The sequence below is a fragment of the Larus michahellis genome, chromosome 2 (genome assembly GCF_964199755.1).
Source record: "Larus michahellis chromosome 2, bLarMic1.1, whole genome shotgun sequence".
NCBI lineage: Eukaryota > Metazoa > Chordata > Aves > Charadriiformes > Laridae > Larus > Larus michahellis.
Window position 1 is genome coordinate 73,789,407 of NC_133897.1, and position 20,610 is coordinate 73,810,016.

At 42.2% G+C, this 20,610-nt stretch overlaps 1 protein-coding gene across 13 annotated transcripts in view; it reads right to left on the reverse strand.

The window, feature by feature from the left end:
- The window catches only part of PHACTR1 (phosphatase and actin regulator 1), a 320,178-nt gene that overhangs the window by 118,195 nt on the left and 181,373 nt on the right, over positions 1-20,610 (reverse strand). For all 13 annotated transcript variants that reach the window (XM_074575919.1, XM_074575913.1, XM_074575918.1 and 10 more), the window contains one exon: positions 12,143-12,307. In XM_074575919.1, the coding sequence (XP_074432020.1) occupies positions 12,143-12,307 (165 nt within the window). The remainder of the gene's footprint in view (positions 1-12,142; positions 12,308-20,610) is intronic.

A 20,610-nucleotide genomic window follows, 5' to 3' on the forward strand; every position in this document is an offset into this window, starting at 1 on the left:
TCACGCTGCAAGGAGCACTGAGATGCTCAACAGGACAGTGCTAATGCCCTCAGGTTTGCCACTGCACCTCCAGAAGTGGCCACCGTGACGCTGCCTTTTCTTTTCCCTCCTTGTTTTAACTTGTTGCCCTCCCCTACACCACTGTAGCATGGGGTTCTCTTTGGAGTGCAGCTAACGAAAGTTTTCCAAATTTTAAAAAAAGAGAGAAAAAGCATCGTGCATCTTTCAGCTGTTCTGGTGAAAAGACTAACTATGATACAATTAGTTACAGGAAAATATAATCTTTGTTAAATTTTCCTAATGGCTAATTCCTGTCCTCCAAATACTGACACGTCAATAATACCTTCTCCTTCCTACCTCCTTTTCAAAGCAAACAGAAGGGTGAGGACACACAAGGATTCTCCATTGATCATAAAACTCAAAATTATTTGCATAGACAATTTCTCAGCAGTTCCCTGTCCTGATCTGTGCCTTCCTTACAGAAGTACATTTGTTCCACATATTTTGGGGTCAAGACTGAAGTCACAAAAGGATGCCAGGTGCGTTGCCACACTCCCAAACCCATTGCTCAGTCTAAAACCAGAACAGCCAAGGTACCCTTTTCTGTACCAGCCAGGCAGTGCCTGTTTTCTCCCATTCATTCCTGTGCATTTCTATCAGCAGTAGTGGCTTTTTTGTCTTTCCCTGCCCTGGTTAACAACTTCTCTACCTGTTTCCAACTTTGGTGGCAGGACGAAAGACCGTATATTTGTTATGCTTCTAAAATTCAGAGACACTGGGGGGCTGGTTAGAGAAAATGGATCCAAATTGCCATTTCTAGCCTCATGATTAAACAGCAAAGGATCCAGGAAGGAGCAACGCATACAAAACTGGGTTTCATAAGTTCTGTTGCTCATGGAATTATCAAGCTGTTTTTCCCCACAGGAAATGATGTACAAGAAGGCACTAGTTGGTGAGAAAAAACACCACCACTCAGGCATATTTAAACTTTGGTCCAAATGCCATCTGAATTTTTCACTCACAGGCAACTACATCTTTTTTTAACTGATGTTTAATCTACCTATAGCATATTTTCTCATTAGATATGAAACTGGGAGGAATGTTACAGTGACTAATATAGGCTTGATCCTATGCCCATGAGAACCAGAGAGAATTCAACGATCATTTTTACTGGGCTTTCGACCAGGTCCATAGAGCACAGAGACTATTAGAGGTACGTGTACAGTTTTGAAATTTTAAGTGTCAGCATAGAAGTGTAAATGCAGTATTGATTCTGGATGATGGTGATAGAAAATTTGTGGGCTTCAAAGTGTCTTGAGGCAGATCGTAAATATAGAAGGCTGCAAGGGTGCATTTTGAGTGTATGTGCACGTCCTGGAAACATTTTGGCCTGCAGACACAAAGCTTACTACTGCAAAGAGCTGAGCACCCACTGAGTCCCACAGCCTTCTTTTGGGAACAAAGCACCTCAGAAGGGAGATTGTGCAGCTGGCAGAAGCCTTCGTGGCCTGTCCGTATGAGCAAAGGCTTTTGGTATTCAGCAACTGCCTGCCAGGCACCCGGCGCTCAGTGAAGACAGGAGGGGAATTCACCAGCTTCAGCGGGAAGAAAAATAATCAAACCCATTGTCAACCACTTTCAGTACAAATACACGCCACCACCTTCAGGCAGCAGCAGTTCTGCGTACTCTTTGGACCTTCCTCAGAGCGCTGCTTATCTGTGCACGTTCAGCTGTCAGCCCCATGCTACTTTTAACTAAGGAATTAATGAAGAGCACATGGAGAACAGGAGCTTCCTGCAAAACAGAGGGAGGTGACGGACTGGTGTTTTCAGGCTAGCGCAGTGGCTAGTGGTAAATGTAAATACCCTAACAGCTTCTCTTTTAAAACAGGCAAATAATGCAGTTGGTTAAGTTGAAAAAGTATCATTCACCACAGCCAACGGATGATTTTTTACTGCCTGTTTTCATAAACAGAATTTTTGTGATTGCCTGATTAACTTCATGTATATATAGAGCTCTGAAGATATAAAGGACCGAGAGTGTTAATTATCAAATTAAAACTTTTTAAGAGTAACAAAGGTCTGTTCCTTCAAAAGCCTACACGTATGTATTCAGCTGCAAAATAAGAGCCTGAGATATTCCATTTTTCAGCCCAGGAACATACACCTGCTACTCCAGTGAGAACAAAAGGAGTAACGAGTGATGTTCAGCATCATGGATCTAAAAGTGTGGGACATTAGATAATAAACAACTCGGATGCAGTTAACAATAGATAGTATTATATCTTCGTCCTATACAAATAAATGGAAACCAAAATAAGCCTTATTTTTAACTACTCCAGTCTTCTTTATACAGACATAATACTATGGAACTGAAACATTCCCCTGAAAATGTAATTGGTATCAATAAAGCAAATTATAAATACTCAGAAAATCTGTAAGTTTCGTCAAAATAGTGAGTTTAATTTCTAGTAAGAGTTTGAGATTTTTTTCCATGCTTTTGGTTTCCAAGACTTCTACAGGCACACAGGGTTTTTAATAATGCTTTTTATTACTGGAATCCAAGATTCTCTCTTAGTGAACTGCAGTTCTGAAGAAACCGTACACATGGACAGATTGACCAAAAAAAAAGAGGAGACCTGGTGAAATTGCAATTAAGTCCTGCAATACTTGGAGTGTAATAATCTATAGGCATCGTTCGCAGCAAGACTGGGATGGGCCAGCAGCAGAATTTGGAAGAGAGCAACAACAGCTTTTCCTCTTCGTTAAATGCTGAAATCACCACCTCACGCTTCTTTTGCCTGGTCCCTTGGGTCACTCCAAGCAGCCAGATTTAGCTCTCACTGAACAGAGCCTCTAGATCCCATCTCTTGCGGCAGCCAAGGTAGCTATCTCATCGACTCTTTCCTGCACACTAGCTCCTGTGGCTACTTACGTGAGCGCTCAGGAAAAGAAACGGGAATTAACTGACTCAAGGAGGATCACCAATGCCACATTAAACACTTGTGTGGACATTTTAATTCAGAATGAATTTGCCTTAATGAATTAAAATAAAACGAATGAGTTTATGAACTGAATAAACATCCACCCAAGGGTTTATGGTGATATAACTAATCTGTTTCACATTTACGGTTTAAACAATTCAAGTTACAATGTATAAACAAGCCCTAGTATAAACAAGACTTAGACCAAGATTTCTAAGAAACTGTTCTTCATCAAGCTATCTTTGATTCCCAATCCATAATCTGATTCCTAATCCATAATCTGATTTTTCCTATTAAACCTCTGTACACAGGGCAATTCAGTTCCTCTTTCTAGCAACTATTTATTATTCCTCAACACATTAGCCTCAGCAGCCCTGGAAAGAGCTTATGAAGCTAATGATTTTGTCTGGATGACTGTCATCCGTGTTTCAGATGCCTGAGGACCTGGGATTCTCATCCCTGCTGCCCACACCCTACACATCTAGCTGTACGTGCCTTTTTAATGCAGTTCACAGACATGGAAACAAAGGGCAGCTACTGTGATTAAAAAAATCCTATCAAATTAGAGTCATTGGGCTGCATGTTCACATTAACGTACCAACCCATTTCCCAATCACAACATGGGTCAGATGTCAATCGGGTCACTGATACGGCAGGGCTCAACTGAAGTACCACCACGCTAGCCTCGGAAATTCCTCTGGGAAACACCAAGAGAGCACAAAATGGTATTCTAGGAATAAAAGTTCCTCCACAGTGCTTCCGAATGAAGGCATCTACACGAATTTTGCTTTCAGAAACTACCTGGCAGCAGTCTCTGAAAGGCAGGGGAGGTTCTCCTCTCTGTTGCTCTGGGAGCCAGAGGACCATGCTCACCTCTGAGCAAAGTACAGAGGAACCGGTGGACCCGCGGCAGGAGTTGCTTAAAAGCAGGATCCTGCGACCAGCCAGCATCCTGCCAGAAAGGACCTCCAGCTTTTTTTGGGTCACTGGGATAACCTGGCGCTACAGCTGACCACTGTCACTCAGGCTTTGCTCTCGCCACACACCAGATGCCTCCTTGCTCCATGTCACTGGGAAACATTGCTTTCCCCACCACCACTTCTTAAAAAAGGGCAGCAAAAAGCTAAAGAATGAAAGCCAACAGTCTGAGAAATTCTAACTAATTTCCACGCTTCAAATGCAATCTAAAAATAAAAAGCAGCTTCAATGCATTTTGTTGTTAAATGAAAGCGTTCTAAAATAATCTGTAAGGACCCAGCCTGATGAAGACTGTACATTCATGAGTCATGGCAACGGCAGCTGAGGATATGCAACAATTTTTTACACAAGAATGAGCTTCTTCCAAACACGCTCGTTCTCTCTCCCCCCAACCAGATATTCTATTATTGCTAATTTGTTGGTGAAACACTCCTTAAAACATCTCCAATGAATGCATTCTCTAATCCATACACTGCACAGAACCCCATGCTATTAACAGCACCTATTTTTCAATCCTCAAAATTTGCTGTAAATTCTCTAATGGATTAATTGTGTTATTATATTATTTTAACAGGAATGCATTGTTGTAGAATTATGTCGCAGTATTACAGTTTGGGCGGCCTCGTATAATCTTCACAGCAGCTGGAAAAGTAATTAGCATAAAACCCAAACAGCCTCATTAAACATCCCTTTCCTGTAAGAAGGGACACATTAAAGGGCCTCGTCTCGCATGTTCCATTAGAGCTGGCACGGGGCTAGAACGATCCCAAAACGCATTTTTCAGTCCAGCTAAGCAAAGTCCACTTCTTAAACCCTGGAAATGTTCTGCAGCAGCTCTCAGGATGACACAACAACGCTGCTCTGTAGTGGAATACACACTCCTGGGGGAGTGATTATACCCCCCATTTTTGAACCAGGAGCTTCCATTTGGCAGTTCAAGTATAAAACTAGACAACTGGCTTTAACTGCCTTCTGTCTACAAAGGAGATCTGCAACTTCTGAACGCATTTGAATTCTTTTAATCTGCTTAAAATGACAAGTCTAAAACCACTGATAATTTATAATTCCAACAATAAAGAAGGAAACACCACCCACTGCTTTCCCTTGCTATGAAGTGCCTTCTGCGACCATAAGCTTTGGGCTGTTTATCTCATCGCAAGGTTGCAAATGACCACTGGGGTTAAAAATCTCTCTGGATCTTCAGTTCCACAGCAGCAAGCAGATACACAGGCTAGTTTTGCTCCCTCTATAGAAAGGCAAAAGGTTAATTTTTTTAAAAGTTGCCTATAGTTTTGCATGAATTCCGGTGCAACTTCTGGCCAGAAGATGCATGTTAATGCATGCAAAGAGAAGCTATGGGCAACCTGCATCTAAACTTAGAATATAAATTTTTTTAACTTCCAGAATTAAGAATACATCAAGTGTGCAACTTTGGATCAATGCAAAAACTAAAACTGAAAATTGATTTTAATTTTTTATTCAGTACTTCAACTCAAGCAGTGTAATATGTCACCAGACATAAAATACAAATGTTTTCCTGTCTGCCAGGTAATTTTATATTTGTAATTCAGATTTTTAGCTGTGCTTGTTAATATCTAATTCAAATTTGAAATGGAAACATATATTTGAATAAAAACTCTTCTAAAATTAATCTAGAATATACTGAAATATAAAGTGCTTATTTTCTGGAATTTCCTTTAGATAAAAACATTTGCTTAAGTCAATGTGCATTCGTGAACAGCCCAAGTTCCTGCAAAATGGTGCTTTTCTTCAGAGAATGACAATTTGCACCTCCCTCAAAAACCCCACAAAACAGAGAACAAAGAATCATTGAGTAACTCTGAAAAGCGGTTGTATTGCTGGGTTTTTACAAAACTGGAGCTCCTTTTTGGAAGACTGGACTAAATTTTACATCAGTGCCATTTCTTACTCTTCTCGCATGATCTCGGGAACAATCAGTGATTCTCATCACAGCATCCATGCTCTATGAGACGCCCAAGCACCAGCAAAAATACCTGGCTGGGACCAGTGTCCACAACGCCTGCTCACTGTCTCACATCGAAAGGGCTACTGGAGGTTTTACACAGTCTCACTGACGGACTTCATCAAGGATGAGAACGGGACTTCAGTGTATTTCAGGCTTCAGCGTACCTTCAGACCCAGCTACACTACCCAGAGACTCCGTGCTCTTTCTCAACGCCAATTCAGAATTACATTTTCAAGCCATCAGAAAAAGAGGGTGAAGGAAGAAAACCCATAATTACCTCAGTTCTCCCTACCTAAACCTAGAGATAGTCCAGTCTGAAAGTATAAGAGGAATTGTAACTGAAATATTAATACTTTTCACATGGGATCACAGTTGTTATTAACTAAAATTCAGGAGAACAGAATAGGACCATGAAGTACTTCAGAACAGTCATCTCTGTTAGCCAACGATCCAAACAAACCACTGCCTTCAAAGTAGAGGCTGAAAATTGATCTTTGCAGATAGATTTCAATAACCTGGTGGGCGTTGGGAAAAAACACGCCAAATCTCTTCCCCCCTAGACCACCTCCCCAAAAGTACAGGCAGAGGTGAGGGCAGGCATGTCTGCAGGCTGAGCTTCTCCTTCGCTTCCCCAGGCAAAGATCTCGCCCAAATAGCACGAGTAGTTTAACAGCCCAAGAGTTTTACATGAGAAAACACGAGAGGCAATCATTGGCAAAGCAGAAGGGAGTAGGAAGGTTTAAGAGCAGCACTGCCAACACATTATTGAATTTCTACCGATTCGAATATTCTGGAAGGCGAAGTTCAAAATATTTACCTATTGCAGTTAGAAATAATCAGCAGTAGGAATAAAATGATCTGGGGATGGTTTATGAATAGCAGTTCCTCTAATTGCACAGATTTACCACATTTTGTTTTCTTCTTGTTATTCATCAGAAACATTGAAAGTCCTTGCCTGTAAGTGTTGCCAAATTTAAACAATCCCTCTGCTGACTGGGAGACTTAACTTATATAAACACATTGACATACGAATTTTTATAGAGCACTTTTTAAAAAACTCTGGTTGGAAAAACCAAAGCACCAAGGCTTAGCAAGTGAAAAAAATAGCATTTGAGCATAAAATGAATGGCTGTTTTAATGCAGATTCTGGGAGTGGGGCTGCTAAAGGCTGCATGAGCGGATTTAGGCTTGGCACACTTATTTTTCTTTAAACAGTTTGAGCATGAATCAAAGTAAATGGAAGAGCTTGCATGCCCTCCCTGAAAAGGAAACTGAAAAAATCCAGCTGCTCCATTTGTGGCACTGTCTACATTAGTGAGCTTTAATCTTTAGATCCTCGGTGCAGACCTCAGCCATTCCAGTTTAACAGAGTAACTGCTATCAAGAGAAGGTTGTCGTCTTCTGTACAGACAACTATTAAGAGAGTCCTAAGGTCCTTGGGCAACAGATCAGCCTATGAACCTGCCCTGAAAGTCCTAGTCCCCCAACCCAACCTTCCCCAACCCAACTGATGACGCCCGGCTCACAATAATTTGCTTCTTGGCTCTTCTGACACTGGACTTTCTCTGCTCATTCTACAGGGTACCTATGTACCTAACCCAAACATTGCTGAATTATTTGCCTCTCCTACTTACAACAGAGTTTCCTCCACATCCCTTAATTTCTCACCATCTCCTGGCTTTCCTCTTATCAATCCAACCAGTTTCCTCCAAGTACAAGTCATGCGCTTCCTACTCCTCTCTGCCTGAGCACCGCAACTCAGGGAGCAAGGATGGGGGAAGGCAGACACACCAATTCTTTAAAATGAAGGTCACCAGAAATGTGAAATGGCAAAACAAGACATTCTTCCCCTATTCAGACTCCTTCAAGCAGCTGAAATACTTTTTTTTCTGAAAGGTTGCAAGCAGTTGGCTCTTGATGAATGCAGTGATAAAAAACTTCAGTAATATTCCAGGTAAGCCCAGAACCTATTTTCCCCTGGGCTTCCTTATTTCAGAAGCACTCCCTTCTCCAAAACATCACAAGGAAACGACATTTCACCAGCACGTGTAAAGCACTGCAATAAAAAACCAGCACACCCAGGAACTGTTTTCAAATTCACACCAAGGTGAGCAGAACAAGATCAAGGTATTAAAAACAATTATAAAGGTCTGGCTGAGGAGACAGTCAGCTTTCTCTTTTGCTGTCTGCTTTGATGATTCCCAGAGAGCCCAGTGTGGGTTGAAAAAACTTGTGCAGCCTGCTGGAGTCATCCCAGCTGCATCCAGCCAAAGGAAATGTGCTCAGGCAAAGAAAATTCACTATTTCTTCCTGGCTGCTTCTGCCATAAGTGAGATTGCTCCTTATCAGTTAAAAGAAACTGTCCCAATAACTGATATAATCTTGCCATTTAGAAGTTTGCTTGTGCTCCCAAAGCTAGAGTTGTCACCTCTATCATACTGTTCATTGCCGTGAGGGGTCCTCAGCCCTCCATGGTAATAAAAGTTTTCACGCTTTCTATGCAAGATGAAATTTTAGGCGAGTTTAAATAAAAACACCCACCACACTTTTTACTACAGCATGAATAACACCATGGCTGAGTTTAATTTCTTTGTCTAACTCCCCGTACATGCAACTTCACTGTCAGGAGTGTTTATATTGTATTGTGGGAATTTTGGTGTCCAAAGAAATTTCATTAGGACCTTCTGTCATGAAATGATTTGCAGTCCTGACACTGAAAATCGCTCTGTGCTGGAGGGAGCTTCACTTCTGTCCAAGAGCAGGATTACAGTGAGAATTAACTTGTTTCTTGCCCCGCTGTGGTACGCTGGCATCCCTCACACAGTATAATCTCCCTTCCCGTTTGTTCTGAGATGGAGCCTGTCTACAGATGGAGCCCATCTGTGAGCCACGGTGCACGTCCTGAACAACCTCTTTAATACTCCACCTTCCAGCAGAAGAGGTCGCTCAAATCAAACCCCAGATGCGGGCTCATCTGGTGCTTACCATCTACAACAACTGACCACCCCATAGCATGATCTTTTCTACCTGTTCTGGTCACTCTACAAAATACTTAATGATGACGCTCGTGGACAGACCAACTGCAAGGCAAAGGCATTAGATGTCTGCATCAAAACCCATCACTTTCACCTTCATGACTAAGTCAGCACCAAGGCAATGTCAGACTTTGAACCTTTCTGCATAGTTGCTACAGGGGTATCAGAACCAACATAACCTATAAACATATGAAGTATACGAAACACATGCATAGTTTTAACTTTCTGCTTGTCAGTGACAACACAATAATGAAGACAGAGGATGGGGAATTTGTTATGCTCAAACATCATGATATGAGTATTGATGTGCTGACAGGAACCATATATAATAAGCGTAATGTTAAGATCCTCGATCAATCAAATTACAGACTTTCTATCTCATCTTATGCAATTATCAGGTGTCAGCAAATAACTTTTCCTACTGCCCCAAAGGGTTTTTTGCCTACTGACCACTGAACTAATGCATTCATCTCTGAATAAATAATCAGAGCTTTTAGTCTGATGAAGATACGGATACAAAATGTTAGCACTTGGAAATCTCAAGAAAAAGGCAACCTTTCAACCTTAAATATCAGCCTGACTCTCTCTTTCTTCCAGTCCTCTCCCAGAAAAAAACCTGCCATTAATTTCAAAGGAAGTTTCAACAGATAAGGCCATGTGCTTCAACCCTTACCACTTTCGACATTTAAAATAATTGAATCTATTGTTGCAGCAAATAAGAGCCTAATAAAATACTTGTATTACTATTTATTTTTTGATAATTACTGATGTTCTATGCAGGTGGGAAAGCTTGGTTGCATGCCTGTAGGACACTAATGGGAAATACTTTTTTCTCCAAGCGTCACATTTATCAGTGCACTAGAAGAAAATAAGCCTGTATTAGGAAGTTTCATGCTGGCTCTCATTATGCCATCTCATAAGCTTGTCCTTTGATTTATTATAAAAATTAAATATATTTTCTCAGTGAGATCAGAGGTATTAGATGAGAGGTCATGGAAATGCTGGCAGAAAAATGCTAGTTTTCCAGTGCAAAATCTTTTGTATTACACATTCTAGGTTCAACCAACACTACTGAATTGCCAGGGGAGTTTGGTAGGATCCTGGTGGATTCCCGTTCCCCGGGGTCAGGGATGAGGGAAGCTGTGGGGTCCCCAGCTCTGGTACAGCCCAGAAGTAAATCTCTCCCTGTGCCTCCTGCAGGGTGCTCAGCAAATTTGGCATCCTTGTCAATTTTGCTGCAGTTAGTAGCAGGGGAGCTGACAGGAATACCAATTTTGCAGAGCAGCTGCGGGATACTGTTAGCTTACTAGAAATGAGAATTTTTTTAAAAAAAAAAGGTTTTGGATTCAGCTGAGATCAAACCCCGTACTGCAATCGACAAACATTCCCTGCCACCTGGAGACCCAGCTTTTAAATTAGTTCTTCAGACTCTGAAGTCCCCCTTTCCAGGGAAGGAGATCTGATGGCATGTCTGGTCAAGGCTTCCTTCTCCTCTAAAAAAACAAAACACATGTTTTTGCTCTGGTTTTAATCAGCGTGTACTTCCCAAATGTTTTGGTAAATGGGGCACATCTATGTAACACTTCTTGTAATGCCCAGAGCAGACTATGCAGGCGTATTCAAGCCAGCTTCAAAGTAATCAGCCGCAGCAGTACGCAGCTCAGCCCCAGCTCCCGGAGCTGGATAAACCATACAAATAAATACTAGGCAGGCTTTGGCACCCATAGTACATCCTGAACTGCCGTGGTTATCCTCCTAGGGGTAACCAACTAACTCAGCATGCTGGAACTAGCTTCAGAGTAGTTGTCACCACAGTGTCCATGTATCGCGAAGAGCTATAGGGTTATCATGGAAATCCTGCCACACTGCACTATGGTTATGACTGATACAGAACATGAAAGACAAGCCTTTTGTTTTGCAGAAACACGTCATTTTTGGTGACAATATTTCTCAACTGCCAAGTCAAAAAATACAGTCATCACTCAGAGTAATACAGCCATCTATTCCAGTTCATTAGCCTCTGCCTGATGAATCGGAGAGCTGCTTAAACAGCACACAGTAAAGAGCACCTTCGGGTATGAACCCTGAAAACTCTTAGCTGCATTTAACCTCATGCAAGAGTTCCCATTTAGCTAAATGAGACTCCTCATGCAATTATGGGCCATTTTCAGGAGTACAGGCTTTGGGGAGCCAGAAGGTACAGTCAAGTCCTGCCTGAAAGCTTCCACTGGGCAATAAACAGGTCAGAGAGAAACTGGGCTGTAACTCAAGCCTCTTCTGGCAGGTAAAGGAGCAAGATCCTCACTGCTTGCTTTCTAGTTCTAGCGAGAACAACAAGAAATCAGAAGAAAATTCATGTTTTCTCACAGACAATCCAGGCTCAAGACTTGCAAAATCACATGTAGTAATTATTAGTCATCATGGAATAACAAAGAAAAGAAACCTTCTAAATAGATCACAGACCTTGGAAACAAACACGCCAGGTACAAACTTCCACCGTGTGCATCAGTGCCTGGACCTGTGATTCTTGCACAGACCAATTTACGATATTAAAACACGTTTTTGCAGTTTTCCATACTTGTTTTTTAATTAAAAAGAGTCTTAAACAAGGAGTGTTAGAAAGCAAAGGCATAAGAAGGGGTGTGGCAGGAAAAGAGATTTGTTTTTCTCAGAAAACAAGTGACACATCTTTCCTGCCCAATGGAACAAATAATTTATGGTTACGCAAGTTATTCAACACAGTGTCAACTCCTTTGTCATGTATTTGTCTTGCTCCTCTATTAGCATTCACAGGAGTTTGAATGTGGCTAAATCCTCCACTAGCTTTGTCTTTTCATATTGCCATTTCCTTTACCCTTAATATGCTAAATCAATGTAACAAGATTTCTTCTGGATTACCCTTTAGCTCTAGTGGCAGAACCCAAGTACACAGCTTTGGAGAGATGCTGCTTTAATTGTAGTGCACCCAATGAGTTGTTTTGGTTTTTTTTTAAAGAGAAAGCCAGTAACAAAGTTACAGATCTCTTAGAAGCTGAGAAATATCGCCAAGCCAGGCTTCAACAACCTTTAAAACCTCTATAAATTGGGGCTGCACTATAGATTTTTAGCCTTGTTGAGCAAAGTTCCAGACTAACAAACCAACAAACCGCAACTATTACCTGCTGAAGTATGCTTAAATTTTTCACTCTTCTTCTTCCTCCATTTCCATGGCTTAAAAAGTCTTCCAAGAGTGGCAAATTTGCTTCTTCTTCTGATCGGAGGTGTGTGAGTCCCAGGTACTAGAGAATCTGAACGCATTGCAGCCAGTCTTTCCACTTCCTCAGCTGTAGTTTCAGCAAGAAAAGGAGAGAAAAAAAAAGGGGGGAGGGAATTTAAATAAATGCTTTAACAAATTATCAGAGAACAACACAGATGGTCAAAATTTTCCACAGTTAAAGAAAACACTAAAAAAGGGAAAAAAATGTAGTCATTATTATTTTAATATTATTTTTTTCCTTTCAATGGAATCCATGATCTAGTGTAAAGATCACTATTAACAATCAAATTCAATATGAATATGGATTATTAGAATAGCAAAGTTATAATTTTTAACAAATTGTTCTGCATTGCTCTAGACAGCTGGCAGTCCATCCGCCAGCCATTCCTGGGGAAGTGTGACAGAGAGCGGGGAGGAGAAAGCTCAAAAAAATCATGCAATACTGCTTAAAAGAAATATTGCGAGTCTTTTTTTGCAACAGAAAGAGACACTTCCATGAACTAGTATTTACCAGGAGCAAGGACCCTGATAAAAAACGACCCTCTGGTATCATTACTGTGTCCATTAAAACTGCCTGAGTTACAAAAGGGGCTGCATTAGGAACTTCCTAGTGACAGAAAGGGTGCTAAAAATTCAGATGGTTCCTCCCTGTCCCACTTTTCTGCCCACTCATTCCCTTCCAATTCTTATAACTTGCCTTTTAACACAGGGACATGGAGAATATTAATAGAGTCCGCACTTAGGGCTGAATTCCCATGGGGGTGTTACAGGTTTTCACTGAGCTTCTGTTGTTAAAAAATGCAGCTTTCTGCAGCCTTTACACTGTAATACATCGTGATTGTCTTAATACCTAAAAGAAATAAATCTGAGAGCGAGAGAAGGCTGGGAGTGGTCACTGGGCGCAGTTACATTGCGTGGTGTCCGCCCCCCTCACATTTGCAGGGAAAATATGCTGATAGTTCTGAGAAATTATGTCCCTGTGATTAGAGGCACAGAGAGAGGTAAGCCAGGGCCGCAAAGGAAAACACCGAGAGGGGGAAGGTACCAGCAGCCCAGGAGAGAGGGTTTATCTGCTGCCACAGCTGCAATAAGCTCCCCCAGCCCTGGGCTGAAGCACGCGCTCTCTCTCCCTAAAAAAAGCATCTGCGCAATTCAGTCAGCATAAGGGGGGGTGTTTGTGGTTTTTTTGTGTGGTTTTTTTGTGTTTTTTTTTTTTTTGTTAAGTTGTTGGTATTGTTTTCTATTTTATTTAAAAGGGATATAATTTCCCAGGCTTGTGTTGTAATGCGACACTGCCAGTAAAACTGATTTGAGTGGTTTGCACACGCAGAGTCTGGATTCATAAAGACACAGATCGTCACCTCTCCCACTCTGAAGACAGCAGCCCGGGGTTTCTGCTATTTCACCTCCAGTATAGTACGCATCAACCTCAGCCACGAGCACAGGCTCGGGAACCTCAGCAAGAACACCACTCTGAAGGGATGAGCACACCTACTCCACACTGACAGAAACACCAGAGATTTTGTCTGGCAAATTCTTATGTGTCTCAACGGAAATTTTTCCGAGGCTTTAAGTGTGTCAAATTTAGGTAGGTTTTCATGGGAATAGCTGGAGGCACATCTCTATCACAAAGGAAGTTCCATTATCAGAACTCCAAACTGAAATACTATTTGAGCCCCTTGGGTTTTTGCAAGTAGGTTGGTTATTTTGTTATTGCTCTTTTGTTTTGTTTTTAACATGGTCAACGCAAACCTTTTTCCTGTAAAATATCACTGCCAGGTACAGCTGCCTGTAACTTTCTGGAGAAGAAAAAGCTAGCCCGCAAGATACAGAGAGCCCAACTGCTTCAGTGGAAATGGTTAAAAACAACTATTCTTTGGGGTAATGGAGAGAAAGAGAGACATTTCTGAGAACGTCTTCTTTCCATTTAAAGCAGAGGAAAAAAAGGTAGTCTGGCCAAAGCATTTCATTCTGTTCGAGCTCTTTGTGCCTGACTGCCTAGAGCAACATCTTCTTACACAGAGAACCCATTTCAAGGCTCTGTCCCACACAGGGGCTGGAACGTGCTGCATCAAGGCTGGAAATTGCCTGGTTATGCTGAACAAACCGTGAGGGTAAAAAGAAGAGGAAATCAGAAATTTCCTTACACTTTCTGATTTCACTGGAACCTGCTGGGCTTTGAAGACCAGCACAGGGTACAGACCACCTCACTCTATATGCAGATCCAAAGGGACCATGCCTTTTCTCCTTCCTCCATTTTTAAGATGCCTCTAGTTCCACTGCTCTGACTTTTAGAGATGCTGCTAAAAGTGATGGGCTGGTATTGTCTTTGCGGTCTTACTTGAGGGATACAGCGTGCGGAGCTGCCCCATTGAGCAAACCGGGAATGGCACACTACTGCTGCCGAATTCGGCTTCCTGCTGCATAAACCCACAGCAGAAACATACTGAAATTCCTCTTGCTGCTCACCCTCTCTCCTTTGCCCTATCACTGAGCCACCATTTCTGCTACCCAGGTGCCTTAGTTATTAGATTCCAGCGTTGCAACAACTCTTCGAGAGCTGGTCCTAACTGGTACTGCTGAGGCCGTTCCCTGGAGAACTGTCATCCCTTAAAGATTCTCTCCTTTTGCAACATACATCCCCCCTCTGTCCCACACCAGCTGCAATCCCACTGCCCCTGGGAAGCTTTTCCCATTCGGGGTAAATGAGTATGGATGCACAGTCAGGCAAAACTAACACTGGAGTCAAAAGGAATTTACCCAAAGGGCGGGTTCATTAAAAGCCAAACACAGCGTCAAAACCATTTCCATATTTTGACTGCTCTTCCCTGAATTTCAGTATAATCTCTCACAGGGATCTGTGCCCCGGGAGTCCTGCTGTGCTCTCCATCAGCCATGAACGTGGCCCTTCTCCTTCATCCTCTCCAAACACACATAGCTTTGAGCTAATGCAAGTAACAGCTCTTTTTCCCCTCTCGCTCCTATTTCTCAGAAGGACTACCTCATTTTTTTGCATGAAAAATACTCTCAAGAGCACTGCTAATTCACAGCATAATAATCACTGGCTAGGAATGAACCACATTAGCATAAAGCCATGACAGTTTTAATACAGCAAGAATAAAAGCAGACCACGATGCGGGAAGTAAACGCCGGATTTCTGCGCTCTTCTTTTGCTGCTGCATCTTTTGCTTGAGTTGGCCGGGTTTCTCTCTGCCTTTTTTGGCTCCTAATGACTATTGACTGGCTGTGGGCTGCGACACCCACTGCTGACAGCAGGCTCCGTAGGCTGTTTTCACACCCTTGCTGTTCCCAAAAAAGGTGGTACTTGCACGAATGGAAACCAACCCGGGCCTTGCACTTTTATTTTTTTGCCTTCAAAGAGGAAAGCAGTCCCAGCAGTCCCAGCTTGATCAGTCTGCTGAGCTGGGAGAAGGAACTGCCATGTGCATTAGTGCCTGTAGTCACAGTGCTGAGGTCTCATCTTGAGGATGGTGCCACAAATGTGATGTTTACAGGTCACGGTTGCTGCTGACACTTGGTGCTTTTGGGAACTTGTTCTGATTTTTCCCCAGGATCTGAGGGATCTTGCCAAGACAGAGAGAGATGCTGCACTTACGGCAAGAGGGGGATGCACTCCCCTCTCACTTTCTTCTGTCCAGGCTGACATCCCAGAATAGGGGAATGGGGAAACTAAACCTGAGAGCTCGTTGACTGTGAGACAGCTCTCAAGATTTTACTGTAGTCCTCAAGACATTTGAAGTTCATATAGACTGAGGGGAGTAAGCAAGATTTGTGGTTTTAATGAGAAAAAGCACCACAGATCAAAATACTTTGCACCTAAGTGATGTAAAAGAAATTTTACAAACATCATTGAAATATAGTACAAAGACTTAAGACACCAGAAGGTCTGAAAGCTAATTTCTTCTTTTACCTTTTTTTTTTTTTTTTTTTTAAATTTTGAAGCTAACACTGGGTTTGAGGGTTTTTTGGATTAAAGTCACTTAAAGGTTTGTGGGCTGTAATGTACTGCATGGACACCAGACATGGACAAACTCAGCAAGTTGAGGAAGAGCAGCTCGAAAAAACAGTTTTTCAAACCAGTCTATTTACCAGTCCAAGAAAAAAGAGTTTGGGTCACCTTGGACTTTTTTTATATTCTTGTAAGTTTCCCCGTGTCTTTCAGCAGGGTGTAGATTTGCAGAAGGTCCAGTAAGAGACAACATAGGGGTCACCTACTTTTTGGATTTGAGAAGGCCAATCAAAGGTCCTCCCAAAGACAACATAACTTACTACGAATGACAACCAGTTTTGGCATTCCCATGTCTGTCTGGGAATCACAGCATCCATTAATGTTGCTGACATATAATATACCCAGCTTCCATTTTAGAAAAAAACCCACTCTTATTGCATTCAGGCACACAGAGCAATTTCATTGTTAAAGGCTGAAGCCCACCCACCCCACACATGATCTTTAAGGTTATTACCTTCCTCACCGGTAATCCCACTAGGTTTCCTCTCAGACCATTTCTTAACACTCATCGTTCAGAATCAGACACATGATTATCTTAACAGGCCATTTACTTCACAAAGTTAGATTTTAAGCCTTCCTAGGAAACACCAGTGGCTACTGTGCAAATCTGTAGAAACAGGCTGAAAATGACCTTGACCCCAAAGATGCAATCGACTAAATATGCCTTTTTATTTAATGACAATAACTTTGTATAAGTAAATAAAATAGCAACCTAATACTTCTTATTCCCAACCCACATCCAACGAGTCTTTATTCTGCATATTAGTTTGCAACAAACTCCTGTTGCAAGCTGTCTTCTGAACTCTGCACTCCGAATATCCTTCATTTAAGACTGCACAGAACTTACTCTAACAGCTTTGTTCAATCAAGATGTAGATGCCTCATGTGTCTTTTCGAAATGACAGGAAATCTGAACGACTACTCCAATTGCTGAGCACTTATGCCTTCTCTTTACCTGAATAGGAACACTTTCAATTAAAAAAGCACCTTGTTTTTCTTTCAGGAAAACGGTTCATTTTCTGCTCTTCTATTATCATCTGTTCAGTTATTTCCCTTTAATTTCCCGTTGCACCTGGAATTAATTTTCATCAGCCCTCCCTTTACTATCTGAATTACCCATTTAAACTTTTCCTAACTTCTCAAAGGTCTGTTTTCCAATGAAAGACGAGGCATGGCATGCAGCAGTCTAACCGCAGTCTTGCCAAACGGGGATGATTACCTCCACAGTTGACAGACAACAGCTCCCACCGGATGTGTGCATTTGCAATGGCACCGACTGGGTTGGTGTAGTGGGTTTACGAGCCATGAAGAGGCCATCAGTAGCTTTCCTTTGCATGCTAAGTAGCACTGGCATTTTCCAACCCCCTGCCAATTATTCCCGCTCCCCAGGTGTGTAGCGCTTTGCATTGTATCCGTAAACTGAATCTCTCACCCTTTACACCTGCCTGTTTCGGCACAGGTATCAGACCGTGGTTCGGCTCTGCTCTCTGTTGTGATCTCTCTTTCTTGGCGTATTTATTTCTCTCATTGGAAGAAAATTGCAAAGAACAGCTTTGGATGTCCAATCCCTTTAGGACCCTGCTTTCAACTTCCACACATTTTGACGTAAAACGTTAATTATTCACACTGATTGCAATCTGAAAGCCATTTTTTAACCTCTGCAAACCATACTGCACTGCATGCATTACACTAAACATGTCTTTATTGTTATGAAATCCTGCAAAATACCAAGTATTTTCCGTAATTTAACACAGTATACAAGATTTTTACTTGCAACAAAAGCACTTTGTCAGGTTATGTCATCAATAGCTACATAATCTCTTCATATAAACCCTGCAATTATAGAAAATAAAGATTGTTAGAGCTTGCTGGTATCAGCTATTTTGTCTACCCCTTATTGCTCTTACTACTCACTGGATTTTCCTTCTCTTAAGTGTTTATTACATATAGATTTGGTGCTAAATCCAATAAACAGCACTGCAGCTCCTCGCTTCAGGGCACTGTACACAGGAGCAGAATCCACAGGTCTGTCCTGGGCACCACACACGCTATGTGGAGACTCAGCAGCTCCAAAACAGGACTCAGAGCAGCCACTGGAGCACAACCAAAAGCCAAACAAGAGAGAAATAGGCCAGCGGAAGCAAACCAGAGATCCTACCTTTCCCGGGGATACAAGAAGGCAATTCCACACGTACCAGGAATTGCTCTGGTAAGAAACTTCAGCTTGAAAGGAGAGGAATTTTTACCCTTCCTAAATGGCAAGAGGGAGGAGATGCACAGTTTGTACTTTTAAGACAGCAGAGGAAGTAAGATGAGATGCAAAGACTTTTCTGTGAAAGTAGCTAGAGCATTTACTTGGGAGACAGAAGAATCGCAAGGTCACTTCCATCCTCCTCTTGCGAAACTTCAAGCCCACATCTCCCATTTTCTTTGGGAACATTACTGCACTTCATACTATCATGGATGGGAGAGCACTCCCTATCTCTCCTACTAAAACTTACTACAAAGAAGAATTCAAGACCTAGTGGGTCTTAAAGAATGCATGAGTGGAAGCATGGCTCCTGATAGGCAGGGCACTCATCTGTCGGCAAAAAGACCCTTTTCTAAGACTATGCCTGGGCTTTACCCTGGATTAAGTAACACAAACCTCCTTCTGCTTCACTCTTGGATTGAAAGAAATGGCTAGTCACAGCTGTGATTTGTTGAGAGACTAATCCTGTCCAGTTGTGCATGAAGGAGAATAAAGGGGAGTGAAGATACTGCCTCTCACTGTCCCTTTCTTTCACTTCTGGTGGGGAATCTTCTATTCGAGGCATGAGGGAGGAGAGAAGAGAGGTGAGGTGCTGTCTCCTAGATCCTCTCCCCAGAAAAAAGGAGAGGATGAATGCGCAGATGGATCCCTGTTACCAGAGCTGGCTGGGCACCTAGCAAGAGGAAGACGTGTTTTAGCCTGTGGAGCACTGCCATAAAAACCTCCTGTTCTGGGGTAAACAGCATTACAAGCAGAATTCCCCATCCAGGGCATAGCCTCCAAGGCATCCTCCTCATACCGTCATCACACCACTGTACAAAAATCCCATCTACTGAACAAACCTAGCCCTTTCTAAGTAACCATGACAGTAACAGGCTCTTAGAAAGCCCGACCATTGTGCACAACCTAGAGTAGAGCTGCCTCTAAACACAAACATGCTGGGAGCTGGATGAACCCACATTCAACTCATTCAGCTTCTGGGACTGGAAACAAAGTGTTGATAGGATGGAACTGACCTGCCTACTCACAACTAGCTGTGTCCCCTAGCACATGGCATTAGAAAAATACAGATATTTAAACCTCCTTCAAAGCTATTTTGCAGAGACTACAAGAGGAGATTAAATGCCACAACACCAAAAAATTCAGAGGAGAAAGCTCTGAGCTTGAGTTATACCCACAGGACTATTTGCAATTCAAACTCTAATATTATGTGCAACAAATGAAATGCTACCAGACAAAACAGCTGCAGTGGTGTTTGTGACCATCGCCTTACAAGTGGGCACCAACCACTGGCAACACCAGTAACTCCTCCAATACACGTGAATAAGACTAAGCACCATGGAGCAGGGGTCCTGGCTGTATCGGTGCAGATCCTTGGGTTGCTAAACAATCCAACCTGTCTTTGGGTCATACCCACACTCATCCAGTCTAGAGTTAAGTCTCATCCATCACAGCCCAAGTTCTTTCTGAAAGCCAAAGCTATGGGTGACAGAGAAGCTCTCTTCCTCCAGGAGAGTCTTCAATGCATTCAACAAGAAAAAATAGAACTGAAGCCCATCTACCTTCAACTCCTAAATTGAACTCAATGAAGAAATAGCTTGTAATGTTTTTTCCTATGTTTCATTTCAGTGAAGGACTTGCTACCGATTAAAAGTGTCTTCTTGAAGGAGCTGGTAACGATTACATTTTCATGGTTGTATTTCTCGCATACCAGCCCGAGTTACACATTCTACTCAGCTGCAAAAAATAAAAGTAATCCAAGAAAAGGACCTGGTCGTTGGAAGCCCACAGGCTTGTTGCTCACTTTGTGCTAGGCCTCTGCTACCATGTAAGAATTTTCCTAATTGCCATGTGGACAGAGGCAGATCGTAGTCTACCGGCCCCTCACTGGGAATCAGGGAAGCTCTCCCCAGCTAAAGGGTTCAGCCTTTCTAAAAACAGACCACTACTGCTGAAGGCTAGCTCTTTGAGAAAGCCCAGAAAAAAGTATTTTAAATGCTTCTTATTTCTTAGGGGACTTTTGATGGACTGAGCAATTTCTGGTCTTTATCTTTTGAAGTTCTCCTAAGTAGTAATACCCAATATTTAT